The sequence below is a fragment of the Polyodon spathula genome, chromosome 56 (genome assembly GCF_017654505.1).
Source record: "Polyodon spathula isolate WHYD16114869_AA chromosome 56, ASM1765450v1, whole genome shotgun sequence".
Classification (NCBI taxonomy): Eukaryota; Metazoa; Chordata; class Actinopteri; order Acipenseriformes; family Polyodontidae; genus Polyodon; species Polyodon spathula.
The window spans coordinates 1,088,481-1,109,945 of record NC_054589.1 but is presented as its reverse complement, the minus strand read 5'-3'; the positions used below and the strand labels follow the sequence as shown (position 1 = coordinate 1,109,945).

Sequence of the window (21,465 nt, the reverse complement as noted above, 5' to 3'; positions counted from 1 at the left end):
AGAGGGAACTGGCACAACAAGCAATGAGACAACGGCAAGCATTGAGCCCTATTCACTTAGTTAATTGAGCTATAAGCTATGCTTGTGTCAATGTTAACAAGAAATATGTAATCAGCTACATATCAGGAACTGTTTTGCCTTCCCCATGCTTTGCCTACTAGAATCACGGAAGAATTGCATTCTCACATGACTCCTACAGATATTGGAAGGGAATGCACAGAACGGGTGACAGCTGCTTTTGCTAACAAGCAGCCTTCACAGAGTCACGTGCCACATTGCTTAGTGAGATACCAACTCAGAAAAAGCTTTGCATCGGCCACTACATAAAAAAGGTCTAACAAAATCTTACATTAAAATATTGCATTGCTGTTGCAAATAAGTCTGTATGACCCACAAAATGTGAATGACGGCCAGACGCACTTCCCGAAACAAGCAACCCATGGCTTGTATTCTTCTTACCTTAATCCCATCAGGCCCCATTGATCCGGCTTCTCCCTCCAGACCTGGCTCCCCCTATGCATGGGATATTACAATCACAATAGTTTTGTTAGCTCAAGTGTTCAGTCTAACTAAGCACAGTTTTAGGCAACTGGGTTATTTACTTATAGAGGTGTCAACATGCCAAGGACAAACTATGAGATTAAGTTTGAAAATGTACATATGGTGAGGGATTATGTCTATTCTGGCTCTTTCAATTCCAAGTCCAGCTCCTGACCAGAACATACAATTTTAAAAAGTTTTTTGTAACATTGATAGCATGCCAAAGGGTTTTCCCATAGCAACACTAGTGGTCAAAGTTAAAGAACTACTTCCCCCTGATGCTGCAAATCAGCAATTTTTACTACAGTGGGAAACTGTATCGCCCACTTTGTCACTCTTTCAACACTTGAAAAGGTAAAAAGTTTTCATATCAAAACTCTTGTAACTTGTATTTGAACAACTTTACAGGGTATCAATATAAAATACACATTTAGTCTTGCTACCATTGTGACGTGACAGCTACGGCACAATATAGTGTCTCTTTAAGGGTACTTGATATAATCTACATTCTCCCATTATTTAATTTCTTACCTGTTTAATTGTGAGTCGCTGTCTATTGTGGATTCTGTTTAGATCATTATTTACCAGGTTTACGAACCAATATCCAAAATGTCAGAGGTGGTTTGGAAAACTATCACTAGGGGGTGCTTCTCTGCCACTGTGATTTTGCATTGAGATTTCTATTTACAAAACTCAGTTCCAGAAGACACAGAAAGTATACATAACATGGTATTAAACAGGTAAGGAATTTAACAAAAAAATAAATAAAGTAGATGGTAAAAAAAAAAAAAAAAACCTTATTAAAACAGTGGCTTCATTTTTACTGTGTGAATCTCATCCAAGGGGTTTTGACTCATTTCCAGGAGCCTATATTTTACTGTCTGACAGCCTGTGTGGGGATCCTATCTCTGTTCCACTACAAACACTGAGTGTATTAGGATAACCTTTGACCAGCAGAAAGAAGCAGTTTTCATTCCACCCCACTGCATCTTTGATCAGCTGCTGAACTACAGCATGTTTTATACGGATCGCTTCTTCTTTATTGGCCCCTGAGCAGCCTGTGTAGCCGAGTCTCTTCTAGATGTATTCATCATGTGTTTTTAGCAATATAAATTAAAGCAGCTACTTACACGTTGACCTATTAGCCCTGGTTCACCTGCACCCCCAGCGGGTCCAAGTTCACCCTGAGGAAATTAAAACACATTCTTTCAGTCGTGAAACTCAGCATGCAAGATGTTTTCTGTTAGTTTAAAAAAAAAAAGACAAAAATGAATTAAAATAAACAACTTCATATTTTTTAGATGTATTTTTTAAAAAATAATTATGAGGTAAAACATTTCAGCAAATGCCTTCAGAGTCTCTCACGAAAGAGAGTGAGGATTTTCTGGTTAAAGACATCTAACACTTCACACTGAAATGCAATTGATAAGAGTGTATCTAACAAAATCTCAATATCAAACTGAATGCAACATAGCAGCGTAGGAATGTGACAAAACAAAGTGCCAGTAGCCTTATTGATTTTGTGTGAAGGACACAGGCCTGTAAAACAAGAGGAAAGAAAATTACTTCTAACCAGACAATGTATGCAAATCAAATCGTTGTGATGAATTCCCATGTCAGTTGTCAAGAAAAGGCAGCAGGTGGTATTTAAAATGCTGGGTCACATCGCTGAAATAACCATTCTATTACTAGACTGAGGGGACGGAGCTGGAGTTTCATTACATCTCCCTTCTAAACTCACATTTACAATCTATTAAACCAAAACATTCCTGCACAGTGAACTGACACAGGTAAAAAACAACAGCTTTAAAATCATTAAAGTGCAGTACAGTTTGCTGGGTAATTTGAATGAGGTCGCCTGGTGGTACAACAGGATTAACTGGGAATATCAAGTTCCATGCTGAAAAGAAAAAGTTTCTGTTGTCAGCAGACAGGTGGATTCTATTTACGGTAAAGGTTCTTACTTTATCACCTGGTTCGCCTGGGAGACCTGGCTCACCGATTTGTCCTGAAGGACCCTGAAATTCAAAAACATTCGATTGTAGGACGCAAGTTTCTAAAACACAGTGGGAAAGGTTTTCACTTCATGCACACTGCTTTCAGCATAAACATTTTACCCAACTGATGTGCCATATCGGATTAAGCCAACATAACACCACTTTGATTAGTCAGCTGTTTTAAAAAGACATGTACAGCATAAAGAAAAACGACAACACAAGCAAAAGCAAGCAGAGTGCCATTAGGATTCTTAAAAAATAAATAAATAATAAATAAATAAATAAAAAATACGAGCAACTGCTTGTCTGAAGGCCAGCATGCGCAATGCTACTTGTGGCATTCAACAAAAATCAAGCAGTATACACTGGAATTAAAGGGAATGTAAAAACATTAGGCACAGAACTGTGCATGTTGAATGTATATCATGGTGCTTTAAACTGAAGTAGTATAATACATGTAGCCCAGTGTAGGTTCTGACTGGCAGGGAGGAACAGCATCTTGTTCTATAGAACAGGTTATGGTGCACGGCACTGCAGGAGTTTTTGCAGGTTCTTCACCAATGGAACTTAATAATGACCTGAAGGTCCTCCCTTTCTGTTCAGTCCCGAGTCTCTTCCAGCAAGCTTGTGTGGGTTCCCTTTTCTACCCCCTTATGTTAAAGTGTACCTCTGGAAATGATCCCAAATTACAGATAAGAAAGCTGCTTATAAGAGCCAAATTGCAGAGCTGTTAATCTTCAAGCTGTGGCACATGGTTCCGTCATGAAATCTCTAGAACAAATGTAATATTTATGATCTCCATGTTGTTGTATGAAAGAAAATGTTTGCATAATAAATATTCTCTTCGAAAGGCATATGTATTCATATAAACATGTGACCTTTATATCTTTCTAATAAACAGGGAAACAAAATACTAGCGTGTTAAAAATTACCTTGTGCCCAATTTCTCCCAATGGTCCCGCCATACCCAACGGCCCTTGTTGTCCCTTTAATAAAAAAAGAAAAAGTAAAAGAGCTTGGAATTACAGGGGTCGAAATGAAAGAAACTCACCAAAACCTACATCCGCAGAATGGGGTAACGTTTTGTAACCAATGTTGCTGCATGTTTGGGCGTGTGGGTCTGAAGATAATAAATGAAATAAAACAATTAGAACTGATCATTCCTTGTGAATTTCGCCTGAAGGTTTCGGAATCATAAACCCCAAAAGCAGGGAGAAGCGGGGTGATCCATCAAATGAAAGTGTCTACAAAAGGATCTCCAATGGTAAATCTGGAAAGTCCTGACGGCAGCTCTAATGGATACTGTGGTAGCTGTCCTTAACCCCAGTGTTCTTGTGTAGATAAAATCCAGGAGATTGGAGAGTCCACTGGAGACCACCTTCATCCCACTCGAGCCACCCTGGAACCGCACTGACCACCGTGGATTGAAGCGCCATCATCAGGGAACGCTGAAGCACTTCTGGGGCGCTGATGCTACCTTCACCTGCCTCTCATTCCCTTTAATTAGCTTCTGCGAATGGACCTTCAAATCAGTAGAACCTTTCCTTCCCATGTAAACCAACCTGAGACCATCACAAACCCGCCTCTGCTGTTACACTCTTCTCTGTGCCTTATCTGTTCATATTCCATTTGCAAACAACTGATTTTTCGGAGGGCAGCCAGACCACAGTATCTGATCAATAAAGGTTTGCTTTGCACTGTATGGCACTGATGGATCCAGTGCCATTGCATTCTGTTTGTGTGGAATCTTTGGATCAGAATCAGAAACCTTCATAACGCTAGCAGTGAAGGATCTTTATTTTTTCAGCAGATCAAGACAGCTTCGATTGAAATGTAGTTACATTTTCACAATGCACTGTTGTGTATGAAATCACACAGATAGTACAGAAACAAACAAAAAAATGAATAAAAATGAACTTGCCGGCTGTCCTGCAATTCCTTTTGCTCCAGGTGGGCCTGTAGGGCCTTGAATTCCCTACAAATTAAAATAAATAAATAAATAAATAAATAAATAAATAAACCAGTTTTTACTTTTGTTGCCTGTTTATCAGTGAAATACAGAATGGAACTGAAATCATGTATTTCATGACATAATACTGACAGTGTATTTCAAGTAGGGAATAAGACTTAAAATGAAACAATTCCTGTTTATAATTGACTTGGACACCCCAGAGTTTACAATCTCATATGCCTCAATTGCTGTATTTGCTGTAGCAGGTCTTACAACTGACCTGTGTAGTTTGAACTGCAGGGTACACAAGGCTTGTCTTGTAAGATTTGTCTTCCAAATGTGTTCATTTGGTAGGATAAATCTCATGAGACAAAACCTTTAACTTGTTTAAATAAGAGAATTCCAGCAAACACACTGATCACATGACTGGTTTCGATGTCATGAGATTGTAAATATCTGCTCACTGATCTACAAAGTATTGAGTAAACCCAATAGGCATTGGACGTACAATAATAAGATTGCCGCACAGTAAATAAAACAGCTGCAGTCTAACAGAACGTACCGGAAAGCCTCGCGGACCTGCTTCACCTGGCTCTCCGATCTTACCCTTTAATTACAGAAATACCAAATTAGAAACCGTATGCAACAGTATATAAAGAAAAGTAAAACATAAATAGACATGACAAATCACATTACCTCACTAATCTGAAATGTTCCATTTAAATGTCTCCTGACATTGTCTATTCAATAGCCTCTTTGCAGCTGTCTAACCTAAGCAGCTGAACTCTTGAGGCGCAGCCCAGTCTGTTGCCTGACCTGAAGGGGTCACTGTGTGAACCAACCCTAGCCCTACTCTATGGGAGGCCGCTGCAGTGCTCCTTATCAGCAACTCAGTACAACCAGGGTTTGCGCCACCATGACTCTTCCAGCAATCCATGCAGTAGTGCCTTTGATAGGTAAACCTTTGCAGTATCCTTGTGATGAGTACACTTCTTCAATCTAGCTGATGTTGGTATGCTTAGGTTTTTCAACCCAGTTAGCTGCCCTATGAGATAGAGGTCATGCACTCTGATCTTACCTGCTGACCATCAATGCCAGGTTTGCCTGGTTGCCCTTCAGGACCCTGTAAAGAGAACTGTTTATTCTCATGTGAAATAAACAACTGTTCTGCATGCAATGACAGCAATGTCTTCACATTTATTTTGATTAAAACATAGTATAAAATTACCATGCAAGCCAATTAGTAGTCCTTATGCAATGACCTAGAAACATATTTAGTTGTACAGTTTATTATTTTCTCCCAATTTAGGAGGGTCCATTATTATTTAGGCTCAGCTCACCGCTACCACCCCTGCGCTGACTCGGGAGCGGTGAAGACGAACATACGCTCTCCTCTGAAACATGCGCCGTCAGCCGACCGCTTCTTTACACACTGCAGACTCACCATGCAGCCAACCCAGAGCTACAGCGTCAGAGGACAACGCAACTCTGGGCAGCTTACAGGCAAGCCCGCAGGTGCCCGGCCAGACTACAGGGGTCGCTGATATGCGGTAAGCGGAGGCTGACCTAGGGCGCATCCTGCACTCCACGCAGAGTGCCTTTAATGGATGCCCCACTTGGGAACCCCCTTATTAGAAACATTAACACAAATATTTCTAATACGAAGAGACAAAAAATATGGTTTTACAATATTTAAAAAGTGATTCGATTGTGAAGAAATGCTGCGTTTAATTAACGGTGCAAATCCCCAACGTGCAAAAACTCTGTATGAAATGAGTAAATTGGAAAAGGGGATTAGCTCACTCATGCGAGTTGAGTTCATTGCTAATCCAATTACATGAAAGCCCTTTGCAAGCCCTTTGCAGTTAAACTTGGAAGCGGTTTATAACATGTGCACAAAGTGCTCTTGGTATACTGTATGTGACTGAAATATGCAATATAGCACTATCAAACTTTGAGGTTTATTAATTTAAAAAGTTCAACAATTTAAGTGTTATAGCCACTAATTTCAACTGTTTATGCAACACACGGGTGAAGATGACAGCAAACCATAAAAACGTGACAGATCACAATTATTCCAGCTCATACTTTAGTGCAACTTTCCTAATTTTAGCCCCATCATTAATATTTACTGCATGAACATGTTTATCAACATGCAAACTGATGGTAGCCATAGTGATCTGCCAGTGTTTGTGATCAGTCATTTGTATTGAAATGTTCAATATGATTTTAAACTTTTTAATGGCTCTGATCTGGCTTCATAACTTGCACTGCTTTTTTTAATTGTCTTTAGTGTATAGAAGCCCATATAGGGCCTGGAGTGTATTGAAGCTTGCAGCTGAATGGGTGACCCTGTTATAACAGCCTGACAGTGTAAACTAGAGCAGGGTGTCCTGTGAACCCAAGCACACAAACCTTGACTCCTGATGACCCCAGCTCCCCGGACGGACCGTCAGGCCCTCTGGCACCCTGAAAAACACACAGGCAGAGTGTCAGACTGAACAGCAGGGGTCTCCCTTGCACAGCTTCTGAACAAGCTGGGGATGGAACGTGTGGTAGAATGAGTAAAGGGACACCCCTGCCCCAAACTCACTTTAAACTCCACACACACACAGAGGGATATTCCGGAATCAGATTTCTGTACGGTGCTTACATGCTGTACTCTGCAGGCTACAGGACACAGCAGGAAGAACTAAAGCCAGCAATGCATCCGTTCATATACCTACAGTATGTACCTTCTAAAGGCAAAATATATTGTGCTACAAAGATGCAGCGCAATTCATACATTAGTAAAATGATCTATTAAGGATGTTTATTCCATATTGTTAGTCTTTTACATTGACAGTTGTTTTTCTTATCACTTTTGCGTACACATGGCTACAAAATCATCATCATAACTGTTTATTAAATAGAAACACTGTGAAGAAACAATGGTTCCTACAATCAAAATGCATTTAAAAAGACAATGTTTTCTAGCATGGTTTGGTTAATTAATTAAATAAATTAATTAAATTAACACTGTCCTTGAAAAGGAAGTGTAAAGGTCGGCGCAAAGGAAAAAAAGCTAAATATGCAAACTAGACATAGTTTCACACAGTTATTGTGGGTTAAATGAGGACAATCACAGGGTATACATATATATATATATAATATATATAGATATATATATATATATATAATATATATATATATACTACTATATAATGATATCAACACTAGCAATGACCTCAGCATTAAATTGGTACAAGCAATACAACTTGAAAGACAATCCTATTTGTACATCGCAGAGCAAGACACTTGCATGAAAACAAAACATATTTATCATAGTTTTTGTTTATTTTTAATTACAGTGCTCTGCCAACAGTTTATAATATACCATAAAACTTCCAATACTCAGCGGTCTCTAATAAGCACCGGGGCTGCTGGGAAATATGATCAATAGTCGCCAGGTCTCTTTTAAACGCCGGTTATGAATAATAATATAATGCATGTCATACTGAATGCTCCAGCCAATGCACACACATGGCTGTACAGAGAGCTTACAAATTTGTTTTTCCAACAGCGATGAAGAGACCCTGAGGCTCAGGATGAATGATAAGAAAACTGAACTGAATTTATTTTAAAAAGGTACACGTAATGGATATAGTTATTATTATGACTTTATTCATTTTAAAACCAGTTGTGAAGCTTTTTTGAGCGTGCTGAAAGGAAGTAAAATAAAAACTTGTTTTCGGATATTAACAGCGTTGCCTTTTAGTGTATTTGTACTTTTTTTTTGGGTCAATCCTTCTCATGATCTTTATTCCACGATTTGCTGAATTGGAAATGGGAGGAAACATGAAAGTGAATTGGATGCAGTTCTTTTATGAAGCACAACTGAGATGACAGACGAGGACTCTATTCAGATCGTGGGGGTCTGTGCGTTTGTTTGTTTTAAACACATTTCCTCTCTGTGACTTTGTATGATAAATGTTCATTTCATAAGAGGTCCTAACCCCAGACATGGGAGTTGGAATTTGTGTGAATTACTGTATGCAGGGCTGTACACTCTTTGGGTATGTTTACTGCAAGCTGTTTTTACACCTCAGTCCTTATTTCAGTGGGATTTCCAGTATAACCACTGATTAGAGGATGACTGAAAATGCTCTTAAAAAAACAGCAGTGGCTTATCCTGCTGGGGTAAAGGTTAATCAACCCCCTTACTGTGAGGAGGCTGTATGGCCTGGTGGTTAAAGACAAGGGCTTGTAACCAGGAGGTCCCCGGTTCAAATCCCAGCTCACCGACTCACTGTGTGATCCTGAGCAAGTCACTTAACCTCCTTGTGCTCCATCTCTTGGGTGATTTGTTGTTATAAGTGACTCTGCAGCTGATGCACAGTTCACACACCCTAGTCTCTGTAAGTTGCCTTGGATAAAGGTGTCTACTAAATAAACAAATACATTGCTTATTGTTCAGCCTCAGAATCAGGTTCCAGTGTGGGCTTATTTTCTGACCTCTCATTCCTATCAACTATGAAAGCCTGGGTTCAAATCCAGATCAGACTTCGAAACAGGGGAGATGGGAATCTTGAATAAAAATATATTCAAGTACTTAAGCAGTGCTAGAGTGAGACTTGTAATGCTGGCAAGACAAATGTGCCTTTGACGATCTTCCTACTACTGCAGCTAATTTTATCCTGGTTGTAGCAAGGACAATCTGCCAATTGCTTTACAAATGAATTGCATCAATAATGATTTTATTTCAAGTACTCAAGTACTAAAACTCATGAAACACCACAGTTAAACGAACAAAACAAAACTTGCTTTTAATCTTACAGACACACATGAAAGTGTCTTGTTCACCTGAAGTCTCCAGGAAGCTCTTAGAAAGCGACACAGTCACATGGCAGTCAAGCTACAGACAATGAGAGGAACAGCTGGGAACATCGTTGGGTCTCTCACCGTCAATGGGAATAACAAAGACCAGCTTTTTTAGTAATGTCTACCATTGTGTTATTAATTACAGTAAAAGCTCACTCAATCACTTTAGTGGTCATGATCAAGGAATTCCAGGGTACTTGCTGAAACATACATTTCACCCACAAAGAACCTCGAGTCAGCATTTGGGCACTAGTTAGCAGAACCAGCTTGACATTGTTATGCATCGTTTATGGTCTTCTGAGGGCACAATGGTGTTCTAGTTATACTGGGGGAGCATTAACTACTGAAGGCAACATATTTTGCATGGAAAAAGACCATGTGAAAGCTCCACTGTTACAGACTAGCGCTGGGCCAAATTCTGCAAACCACTTGCGGCGTAATGGCTTTTCTGATGTTCTGTGTGGATTTCACCACAGGGTAATGCACTCCATATTGGAGAATGCTTATTTAAGCTGCCAGGGTCTTCCAAACTCCACTATGGGCTTTTTGACTTGGAGTCACAGCATGATCATTCTTTCATGCCATCCAAGCCATATTAAATGACATTAACCACAGCCTGGGTATTTCAATGAAACCAACGCAGCAATCAGCAGGTTCAAATTATGCTTAACCTTTGGTTACAGTACTACAATGTGTTTAAAATAATTCCCTGGCTGGCAAGAATTATGGAATTAATTGGAATTAATTTGTAGCAATTTGGACTCCTCATAAAAGCATGAGAACAAAAAGGTCATATTCATTTCACCATTTGCTTCTAAACAGGGAAACACTCCTTGACTGCTGAAAAAAAGGCAGAGATATTTTGACAAAATGGGGTGTTTGCTGCAATTCTTCATTTGAGAAGGTTTTCTTCTCAGTGAGCTATACTATTCTCTCAGTGAACTATACTATTCTCTCAGTGAACTATACTATTCTCTTAGCAAACTATACTATTCTCTCAGTGAACTACTATTCTCTCAGTGAACTATACTATTCTCTCAGTGAACTTACTATTCTCTCAGTGAGCTATACTATTCTCTCAGTGAGTTATACTATTCACTCAGTGAACTATACTATTCACTCAGTGAACTATACTATTCACTCAGTGAACTATACTATTCTCTCAGTGAACTATACTATTCTCTCAGTGAACTACACTATTCACTCAGTGAACTATACTATTCTCTCAGTGAACTATACTATTCCCTCAGTGAACTATACTATTCTCTCAGTGAACTATACTATTCTCTCAGTGAACTACTATTCTCTTAGCAAACTATACTATTCCCTCAGTGAACTATACTATTCTCTCAGTGAACTACACTATTCTCACAGTGAACTACTACTATTCTCTTAGCAAACTATATTATTCTCTCAGTGTAGAACTATACTATTCTCTCAGTGAACTATTCTCACTATTCCCTCAGTGAACTACTACTATTCTCTCAGTGAACTACACTATTCTCTCAGTGAACTACACTATTCTCTTAGCAAACTATACTATTCCCTCAGTGAACTATACTATTCTCTTGAACTATACTATTCTCTCAGTGAACTATACTATTCTCTCAGTGAACTATACTATTCTCTCAGTGAACTCTATTCTCTCAGTGAACTACACTATTCTCTCAGTGAACTATACTATTCTCTCAGTGAACTACACTATTCTCTCAGTGAACTACACTATTCTCACAGTGAACTATACTATTCTCTCAGTGAGCTATACTATTCTCTCAGTGAACTACACTATTCTCACAGTGAACTATACTATTCTCTCAGTGAACTATACTATTCTCTCAGTGAGCTATACTATTCTCTCAGTGAACTATACTATTCTCTTCAGTGATTATTCTCTCAGTACTTACTATTCTCAGTGAACTATACTATTCTCTCAGTGAACTATACTATTCTCTCAGTGAACTATACTATTCTCTCAGTGAGTGAACTATACTATTCTCTCAGTGAACTATACTATTCTCTCAGTGAACTATACTATTCTCTCAGTGAACTATACTATTCTCTCAGTGAGCTATACTATTCTCTCAGTGAGCTATACTATTCTCTCAGTGACTATTCTCTCAGTGAACTATACTATTCCCTCAGTGAACTATACTATTCTCTCAGTGAGCTATACTATTCTCTCAGTGAACTATACTATTCTCTCAGTGAGCTATACTATTCTCTCAGTGAGCTATACTATTCTCTCAGTGAGCTATACTATTCTCTCAGTGAGCTATACTATTCTCTCAGTGAGCTATACTATTCCCTCAGTGAACTACACTATTCTCTCAGTGAGCTATACTATTCCCTCAGTGAACTACTACTATTACTATTCTCTCAGTGAACTATACTATTCTCTCAGTGAACTATACTATTCCCTCAGTGAACTATACTATTCCCTCAGTGAACTACACTATTCTCTCAGTGAACTATACTATTCCCTCAGTGAACTACACTATTCTCTGTGAGCTATACTATTCCCTCAGTGAACTACACTATTCCCTCAGTGAACTATACTATTCTCTCAGTGAACTATACTATTCTCTCAGTGAACTACTACAGTACTACACTATTCTCTCAGTGAACTCATACTATTCTCTCAGTGACTATTCCCTCTATACTATTCTCTCAGTGAACTACTATTCTCTCAGTGAACTAGCTATTAAAAAGACAAATTCTATTCTCAGTTACTATTCTCTCAGTGAACTATACTATTCCCTCAGTGAACTATACTATTCTCTCAGTGAGCTACTACTATTCAGTGAGCTATACCTCAGTGAACTACACTATTCTCTTAGCAAACTACTATTAGTATCACTGGAGGACAGCAGTTTAGATAGACCCAGACACAAACAGTAGGCTGCTATATTCCTGAAGTTGATGTAATAGCTCAGTGCATTCACACAAAGCTATACTATTCTCTCAGTGAACTATACTATTCCCTCAGTGACTATTCTCTCAGTGAGCTATACTATTCCCTCAGTATACTACTATTCTCTCTCTATTCTCTCAGTGAACTATACTAATTCTCCTACAGTCCAAAGTCTGTTTTTATAAAACCATATTCATAAAATCAAAACTAACACATACTTTTTTTGTGTGTGTTTGGTTATATGTGACCACATTTACTGCTGGTAACATTACAGAGGTTCATTTTAAGTACTTTCATTCAGAACAGTTCTTATTTAATGTAGTACACATGCGTTTAATAGAGTACATCTTCTGATGAATTACATTTTCCCCATCGTTTCCAATACTGAGCACAGCTGGCACCTTGCAGTGGTGGTTTTGGACAAAAACTTTATAAAATAAAATGTACTGATTGAATCAATAATTTAAATGCATTTGCAGAATGATTCATGATACCCATAAAATAAACTGTGCGGAAAACATGAGCACATGTCTCCATCTTAACATGCTAGATTTAAACTGGGTTCCTCTTGAATGAGCCTGCGTGGGAAAGTTGGTTTAGCTACCACCGTCCGTTTCATTTCCAACAAGCTCCCCTTATGCAAATGTGTTTCCAATATTATCTTAGAGACTGCATCCTAAAATTAGCTCTAGAATATTACTGCTTCTGAGATGGAATTACCCATCTCTGTTCTTAGAAGAGCACCTAGGCGTACCCCAGGATTTAATGGTGTGCTCTATGAGAACAGGTAATATAATTACAGTAGAAACCTGCGTACACAAAACTGAGATACCAACACATTTCTTTCGACAGTATTCTGTGTTACCTAAAATATTAATCCAGCACTGTACAATGACAGCACAGCAATACACGCATACACACACTCACACAAGATGTATGTATAGTATACAAGGTTCTCAGTGCAAACAACACAAAGATGTTTCCAAAGACAAAAACAAGCCAAACTTTTTTTTTTTTTAAAGCTTTCTTTTACTTGTTAGCCCATTCTCAAGGTAACTCCAAACCTTATCCATGCACTTTACGATGACTGCAACAGCAATTTACGACACAAGAGAACGCTGATGAAGGGACTGACATTAAGACCGTAATGAAGTACGATTCTGTGTTGTCGTTACTGCAGATATTTAGCTTCTTCAGCTTGCAAGAAATTTTAAGTGACACGCATCCCATAAGTTTACAAGTACAGTACACAGAGAGACTCTGTTATGATATAGGAAGACTGAAATAATCTCACCTTTTCATAGAAGAGGAATGAATTAATTCCTATTGTTAATCGTTGGAGTTTAACCCTGGCAATTTATAGTAGAAATGACCCTACTAAACCCAACGGATATAGGCCTGTGTTATTTAGATGAGAATAAAGACTAGAAACTACAGACTGGGATTGTTACATGTCACACACAATTATTGGATCCAACTGCTTTACAGAGACAAGGTTTTCAACACAATACCAAAGCGCTATGACAAACGCAGGACATTACGCCTCATTTTTGGCCTCCACTCTTGTATTTTCCTGTTATTTCCAGTCTGGTCTATTGTTTTTCCCCCCAGCTCAGATTCAGTTTGGTTGATGTGTAATTATTGTATCACTTCTCAGGAATCTAAAACTCAGACCAAAGTTAGCCAGAATTTATTACATTTGTCTATTAACGAGCCCCAAAAAGGCCTTTGATTGCTATTTTATAGGAATAGCTCAGTAATGTTTTCCACATTTTGTAAATAAAATATTTTGCTTCGTTGAGGATTTAAAGTTGCTTCCGGAGAATATTGCAAGGTTCTTGACTTTCTTTAAAAACATTTAAAAACATCTCCAGGACATAGCTGTGTGCGAGTCAGCCTGCTGATACAACTACCAATAAATCAATAAAATAAATCCTTTTCCTCTTTCAGAATAGTATCACTGGAGGACAGCAGACCCAGACACAAACAGTAGGCTGCTATATGAGGTCACCTGAAGTTGATGTAATAGCTGTTAACAGTTTCATAGGATTCACACAAAGCTTTAAAAAGACAAATTCCTACATTCTGAGGTAAAACTGAAACTAAATCAAGTAGGCATGTTTAGGCCTGGAAATGTCAAAAACGTCGCTTAGCTTGCCAATAGAACTGGGAAACATTATGAAGAGAGTGTGGCTTGGTTCTCTATTTATTATCTAGATATGATCTGTTGTCTGCAAGCACCTTCAGGTAAAGCTGGTCCTCCCGAATGCCTGCCGCTTGGCCACATCAAAAAGGTGTCTAGGTTTGTGATAACTTCGTAACTGCTGACCTTACACCCTTGAGGTCAGCTGAGGTTAAATGGACTACTCTGGGAGGCTCCTCCCTACACATGGCTTCCTTAGGAAAGAGCACATTACTGTGCACATTCAGAGTGGTAAACTCTTCTAAGGCACAAGGCTTTGCAGCATTTTCTTTGTACTCCTGCAGGAGCCACAGTAGCGATGTTCTTACAGTGAAAGCGTGTGCTCCAGCGACGTGCAAACGCAAAGTAAGAAGCATTTGTTGTAATTGCAGTTTAACTTTCTACAAATCAACTTCCAAGAGTTAACTGAATCAAAAAGCTTGTTTTTTTTTCAGCGCTAAAAATTTTTTTTCAAAAGATCTGACATAATTACTATAATATCCTTCGTAGAGAAACTATGTGTGTGACAATTACATTATGTATACACACCGCATATAATATACGGCTTACACAACTTTGTGTAGCAGAATCAATGCATGTGTTCCCACATTGAAGGGCACTAAACACAGTGAAATATTTCACAATTATCAACAAGGGAAAGAAAATGAGCTGAATGCCCTTGTGTCTATATTTTAATTGTGAGCGCACCAAGTCAATTCAATCTTTTAACCAAGTCCTGTTTGTCGTGATCATATCTGCACACGGTGTACAGCCCACAGCACTCTCTTCAAAAGCAATTCATTTCATCTTTCTTACATGGGAGTACCTCTTATTCACTTCATGCTGATATTGGACTCGGCTCCCGTCCAGAAAATCAGATAGTAGAGGTGGAGACCAACCAAGATATTGCTTCGCTTCAGCGTTCTTCTCCACCAGGTAGCATGGATTTCCTATTGGCTTGGTGTTGATGGCTGGAGTGTAATGCTGGCTCTGGGATCAGCCTATTTGTGGCCTCCCTGGTGCATCAGCACACGCAATGGTGGCAATGCTGGCTCCACGGATCAAGCAAACGACTAATTGAATTATACTTTAATGAACTACACTGGTTCTTTCTGTCCTCACTAAGAAGCAGATTTCAGAAGTCGCTGTTTCCAGAGCTAAACGTGGAATGAACCCAGCCACCCTCCCACTCGGCTGGGCTGCTCTGATGAGACACGAAGCCCTGTCCCCGAGTGCTGCTGTTATCTCGAGGCTACTTGTTGATAATGCCATTGTCAGGCGGGCAGGCAAGCAGCTGCTCCTGCACCTTTCTCAGCTGCAGCACAGGATCGTTTTGTGACCATCCCCATTGGCACATCACCAAATACAACAGACTGGCAGCCCCTCTATGACCAAGTAGGTGCACTACAGCACAAGAGGAATGCAATAAAAATGTCCACAAATCCCACAACTTCATCAACAGTTTATAATGTATTACACTTACTATGAAAGATGTATCAATAAGTAATTAAATAATAAGTTATTAATGCTGAAAAGATACCAAACTACTGTACTTCAATTCAAACCTATTATTATTGTGATTATGAATATTATTATAACTATCATTACTACTGTTATTGTCACTACTATTATTGATATTAATGCTTTTCTTCTTCAAACCTTATTTATCGAATGGCCTATTTGCTTGCAGTGCAATGATTTTCAGTTTCGCTCCAATATAATTAGAAAAAGATTCCACTTTTTCAAGACCGACGTTTCGACTAGAAACCTGTTTTTTCAGATGTCTAAGTGCGACCTAGTTTCCTCTGTAAGCCCTTCGGATTAACTTTGCACATCAAGTGGATCAGATGAAGCCTTCCATATATTATCCAAAACTATCAAAACGCTCAACAGTGCTGAATTTAGAAATACCAAAAGAAACTGCAGTGACAAACATTTTGACTAGAACACATTGCAAAATACCCCCAGTCTAAATGTTTGTCGTTGAATGGAAGTGTAGTTTAGTGTTTCTAAATTCAGCACTATTGAATGTTTAATAGTTATGGACTTTGCTCCTCTGTGGGTCTTTTCATATTTGCAGTGTATTTTTTACAGTATCCATTTAAAACTCCTCAGAATCCTCTATTTAACCAAAAGGTGCAACACATTTATCCACATTCCTGAAAACCATTAGGCCCTACAGGCAGAACGCCCTTTAGCCAGGATCCTAGACTCTCCTATCAATAAACAGGGTTACAACAGCATTAGAAGGCAATTACCGTAAAAAACATTCAAGATCCAACTGTCAGAGGTTTTCACTGTTACTGCTGGAATTTACAGTAGTGGTATTATATCTATATTTTTATGTGTTTTGACATTGTACTTTAATTGATTGGAACCAATTATTTTGAAAAATGGAATAGAGTTTATATGATTAACTAAAAACAACACTGTCAAATTATTAATGGAATAAAAGGGGTATTTCAAAAGCAAACTTGTGTATTTCTTTATTTAGCGGTGTTGAACACGCAGGAAGAAAAAAAACAACACACAAAAAAAGTGTTTTCCTAAAATGTAAATGGGGGGGCGCGACGTTTACGCCAGTGCATCCTTTAAAACTATTTTTACGGTACTAGTGGCATTAATCACTAAAGCCTTGTTGTTCACCCAGAGCCTCGCTGACTGGTGGAGCTCAGTAGAATTCACTAAAGTTAGAGGAAAGCAAGATCCATTTACAGTAAATCTTGTGGTTGGGAGGGCCTTGGTGAGGTTAATTCCAGCCTGCAGGAATGCATTTACAAAAGCACTGTGAGAGTTATTGTAGTACATCCAGTTATTTGTCATGCATTACACTCCCCCTTCCTCACAAAGGCGTCTTCAGCAGAACCACATAAGGGAGACCCCAGCTAGAGCATCTGGCATTGCATTTAAAAAAATGGCGACAGATGATGAAACTGAGGTGAAGACAAATCATAGCAGGAATGTAAAGAGACATGATGTAACTAACTAACTAACCACCTGAATGTCAGCCGCTTGCATGCAGAATTCTACCGGAGAAACACTACTGTCTTTTAATTGAAAATGTTAGGTTTGTCAGATAAACTCCTCCAACATAAAAAAAAAAAAAAATAAAAAATAGCGACTATCCTTTACATCCTTCTTTCTGGTCATTTCAATTTGCACAACGTTTTTGGAAAGGGCAAACTTCTAAGCAGGGTTGCCACTACTCTCGGGACACAAAGACAGGTCAGTATTTTTAATCTCTAAACCAGAAAATTAACCGATTTTAATGGATTAAAACCATATTACTTTAACTTTTATACGGTAAATAATAGTTATCAAAATAGTGCGATTCCTTCATTGTAAATATCTTTGCTCTCACCAGCATCCTTTTTCATTTAATCTTTCTGTTTTGGCTTCTATTTATTATATACTACTGTATATTTTTCCTACTTTAAACGTTCCTGGCAGGAAGTAATTCTCACCCCCGGGAAGGTGTGTGCTTTTGGTAACTAGTAAGAAAAACAATTCCAGTCACTTAGCAACTCACATTCCATTTACATGTCGAATAAATAATTTAATTTGCGAATTAGAGAGGTGAGTTGAAAATCCTGGCCTCTCTTAGGGTCCCGAGAATATACAGCCAGGTTACAACTCTACTTCTAAAGAGACATTCGTGCACCAGTAGCCTGTATCTTCAATCTTTTTACCAACATTACAAAACTTAACATTACAAAATAAATCTGTCTGGTTGAGGAAAGCACTCTCAAAAAGTGACTCAGCCTGTCTTTCATACCAGTTTAGGATCAAATCAAAAGCTCCCGTCAAGCCCCTTCCAATAGTCAAGTATAAACATCAATACATCTATCATACCCACCATATCATAATATGTATTTTTCTCTGCAATAAATATCTTGGTATACAACAGGGGTTGGAGAATATCTGTGAGGCATTTGTTTTTTTATATCGAATTGTGAATTATACATATTATGTATAGAAAATCCAGGCGATGAAGTGGTATTGCTAGATTTAACATAAAAATAGCAATTTGTTATTAGCAAAGTTTTAGAAGAACATAACTTAAATTCTATTTATCACAATAGTTATCTGGTGCTAAACATAGTGGTAGTTGTGTCATAAAAGGCAAGAGTTGACGCTCAACATTGTGCTCTCATTGATTATTTCTGTCCTGGTTTACTGTGGGGGAAAAATGCTTCAGCCTTGATGTGCAATTGTGTGGCAGTGCTTAAGACAACCTTGTTAAACTTGACAATTAAAAGCCTTGTGGTTCTTACCCGTCTGCCTTTAGGTCCTTTTGTACCAATTGGTCCACGAGATCCTGGAAGTCCCTACAAAACACACAGGTATAATGCATTAGAACAGGACTGCAAACACTGGGCTGCAGTTTTTTTTAAATAGTGCACACAGTAGCAACTACAAATGTGAGTTTTTAAGAACAAATGTCAAGGTCATGATCACAAATACCACATGCAGACTTTATATAACCCTGCAGTTATGAAGTCGCTATCTCAAAGGCTTTCTGAGATATGATGCTTTGACTGTTTTATAAAATAATGGCCATGAAAAGGGTTAATGTTTCTAGTACAATGCCCATGATCATGCCTGACTGAGAACCACAGAGTACATCCAGGTACAGTCTATGAAGCCAGTATCTTAAAGTGTTAGGCCTTACCATCTCGAAAGTAAGAAGTAACACAACCCCCGATATGACAGCCATCGCAGGTCAAAGTCAAGTGTCCCATTAGATTTCATAACATTGAAAATATGAAATTGCTAGCTGAAATGGCTTAAGAAATATTAGCAGCTGTAGTAGATTACAATAATTCAAGAAGCCCAGATTGTAAATCCATTAAAATAAAAACACATCCCCTGGGTCACCTCATTCAATGACCAATATCCTGATGCAATGCAACAAAAATTGCATTAAAATTGCTAAACTGACTGTAAACAGAACACTGTAGAAGCCGACGGCTTGAACTCTAACCTTTTTTTTTTTGAATGAGCAACAGCTACCGTACTTAAATAAGATTAGACCCAATTAAGATCCCAAGCTTAGGTATTTAACAAGGAGGTCTTGAGAGGTCTGTGTTTATGTTTGTTTTTGGTTCTTTAATCTCCTCCAGTGATTCAATCAACTTTTAATAGGCGTTATTTCCTGTGCAAACTAGATATGTGTTAGATTTTCATCTGACGGGTTTGTACTCCACTAACACGACTGGCAAATCCAATTAAAATTAAAGGTCTCTTAACAAAGAAGCAGGAAAGAAGTTTCTAGCAGCAATACTTTAGATTTTTCAAGTGTGAAGTAAACAGGAGACACTGGCCTCTAATTAGAGAAGCTAAATAACAATGCTGCACAAATGAGTTCTTTTCAAAGTGATGGCCAGGTTTTTAGACTCCAGAGGCAAGACTTTAATCCTCTTGGTCTCTCATCAGCTACGTGTTGTAATATTACTGTCACAATGCCAGCGTGATAAGGATGTGATGACATCATGCTGGACCGAGTTTCAAAGTTCCGTCTGACTTAGACAAGAAAATGCTCTGTATAAAGACAGCATTCTGTATCAACAGGTACACACAGCCTTTGGTTCATGTCAAGTCAAACACTCTGCAACACTGACATTTGAAATGTATTCACATAATTGCAACAGGAAAGTTACAAAATGGTGAGTGGTGTCTTGAAGCATTTTTCTTTGAAGACATTTTCGTTAACGTACAGACTGTCCAGTAATTCACAGTTACAGCTCTAAGGCTAATTTATTCCCACAATCAAAAGTACAGTTCAATGTGATACCAGTCTGGGCACCTAAAACAAATGTTTGCATTGATAAAGAAATATCACTGCACTGTGTTCTTTCTTGCTTATTATTTCTTTTCAGAGATGTAAAGATGTATAGTTAATTCCTAGAAATTATCATTAAGAGAGCTTGCGTATATTTTAAAAATTGCTTTTCAAGGATACCATCGTATTGAACATTTTCACCATGGATCCCCTATTCAGATGTTCTCTGGCATGCTTATTTGTTCACAGGTACTGTAGACGGGGAGCGAAAGAAAGGTCTTTAAGCAGTCAGTGATGGTAAATCTGAAACATTTTGAATTAACTTGTAGTTAGTGGCCAGTTGGTAAGATTTAATGTTACAAAACATATACCAAAATTGGACTAATAATTTAAAAGATATGTCCCAAGCTGTTTGGCACTAGTAACAAATAGTGATAAAATTGCCTCTTGGCAGATGCATCTTGATACTGCTGACATAAAATGTGTTAAAAACAATCCCCAAAGCCAACACAGCTAAAACAAAGTGTTTTAATCTTTGTTGTTAAATTCCTAACTTGAGTGTGACTGGCTCTAAAAGGCATGCGTGTCTTGATTGTTTTATTTCATTACAAGTCCCACAAAGTTTCATGCATTCCTTTTTTTCTTCATATAAAACAGACGTAATTATTATGCTGCTTGCAAATCATATACTGTGAATATTCACTTTACTGCTTACACACAACAGTATACTGGAGTAATCTGAGTCTACTGACATTTTAATGAACTCTTTAGGGGTGCTGTGGCTGGGCAGAAGCCCTGCTGCTGTAAATAGTTTGTGTGTGGAGGAATGTAAGGTTGGCATGGATGGGGTTAAATCTAACCGTGCCAGCAAATCACAGGTGTGGTCATTCCCCATATAGGTAATTGGTGGGGAGTGGCCACATGTATATAAGGAAAGAGAAATCCTTCCTCTGGGGGAGGGAATAGGTGGTGCTGGGTGCTGGGCGCTGGGAAGGTCCAGCCTGACAGCAACATTGTTTTTATTTTGCCGCTTGTCTGTTTATTTGTTCCTGTGTTTTTTTTATTCATAAAGTGCGCAACATGCTTCACTGCAGCTTCTGTCTCCGAGTCTCTAATTCCTGCTGGTAACATCTTGGGCCGTGACGCTATCCCGTCACAGGTGCAAATGCTAATTCTTAGCACAAGGTTAACACAAAAAACCAAGAAACATTTCAGGTTTACAGTAGCACTGTTTGAAGGTGA

At 38.5% G+C, this 21,465-nt stretch overlaps 1 protein-coding gene across 3 annotated transcripts in view; it reads right to left on the bottom strand.

The window, feature by feature from the left end:
* The window catches only part of LOC121307487 (collagen alpha-1(XXVII) chain B-like), a 152,287-nt gene that overhangs the window by 22,479 nt on the left and 108,343 nt on the right, over nt 1-21,465 (bottom strand). For all 3 annotated transcript variants that reach the window (XM_041239668.1, XM_041239666.1, XM_041239667.1), the window contains exons 28-36: nt 18,716-18,769; nt 6,904-6,957; nt 5,567-5,611; nt 5,051-5,095; nt 4,459-4,512; nt 3,470-3,523; nt 2,505-2,558; nt 1,671-1,724; nt 460-513 (exon numbers count right to left, since the gene is read on the bottom strand). In XM_041239668.1, the coding sequence (XP_041095602.1) occupies nt 460-513; nt 1,671-1,724; nt 2,505-2,558; nt 3,470-3,523; nt 4,459-4,512; nt 5,051-5,095; nt 5,567-5,611; nt 6,904-6,957; nt 18,716-18,769 (468 nt within the window). The remainder of the gene's footprint in view (nt 1-459; nt 514-1,670; nt 1,725-2,504; nt 2,559-3,469; nt 3,524-4,458; nt 4,513-5,050; nt 5,096-5,566; nt 5,612-6,903; nt 6,958-18,715; nt 18,770-21,465) is intronic.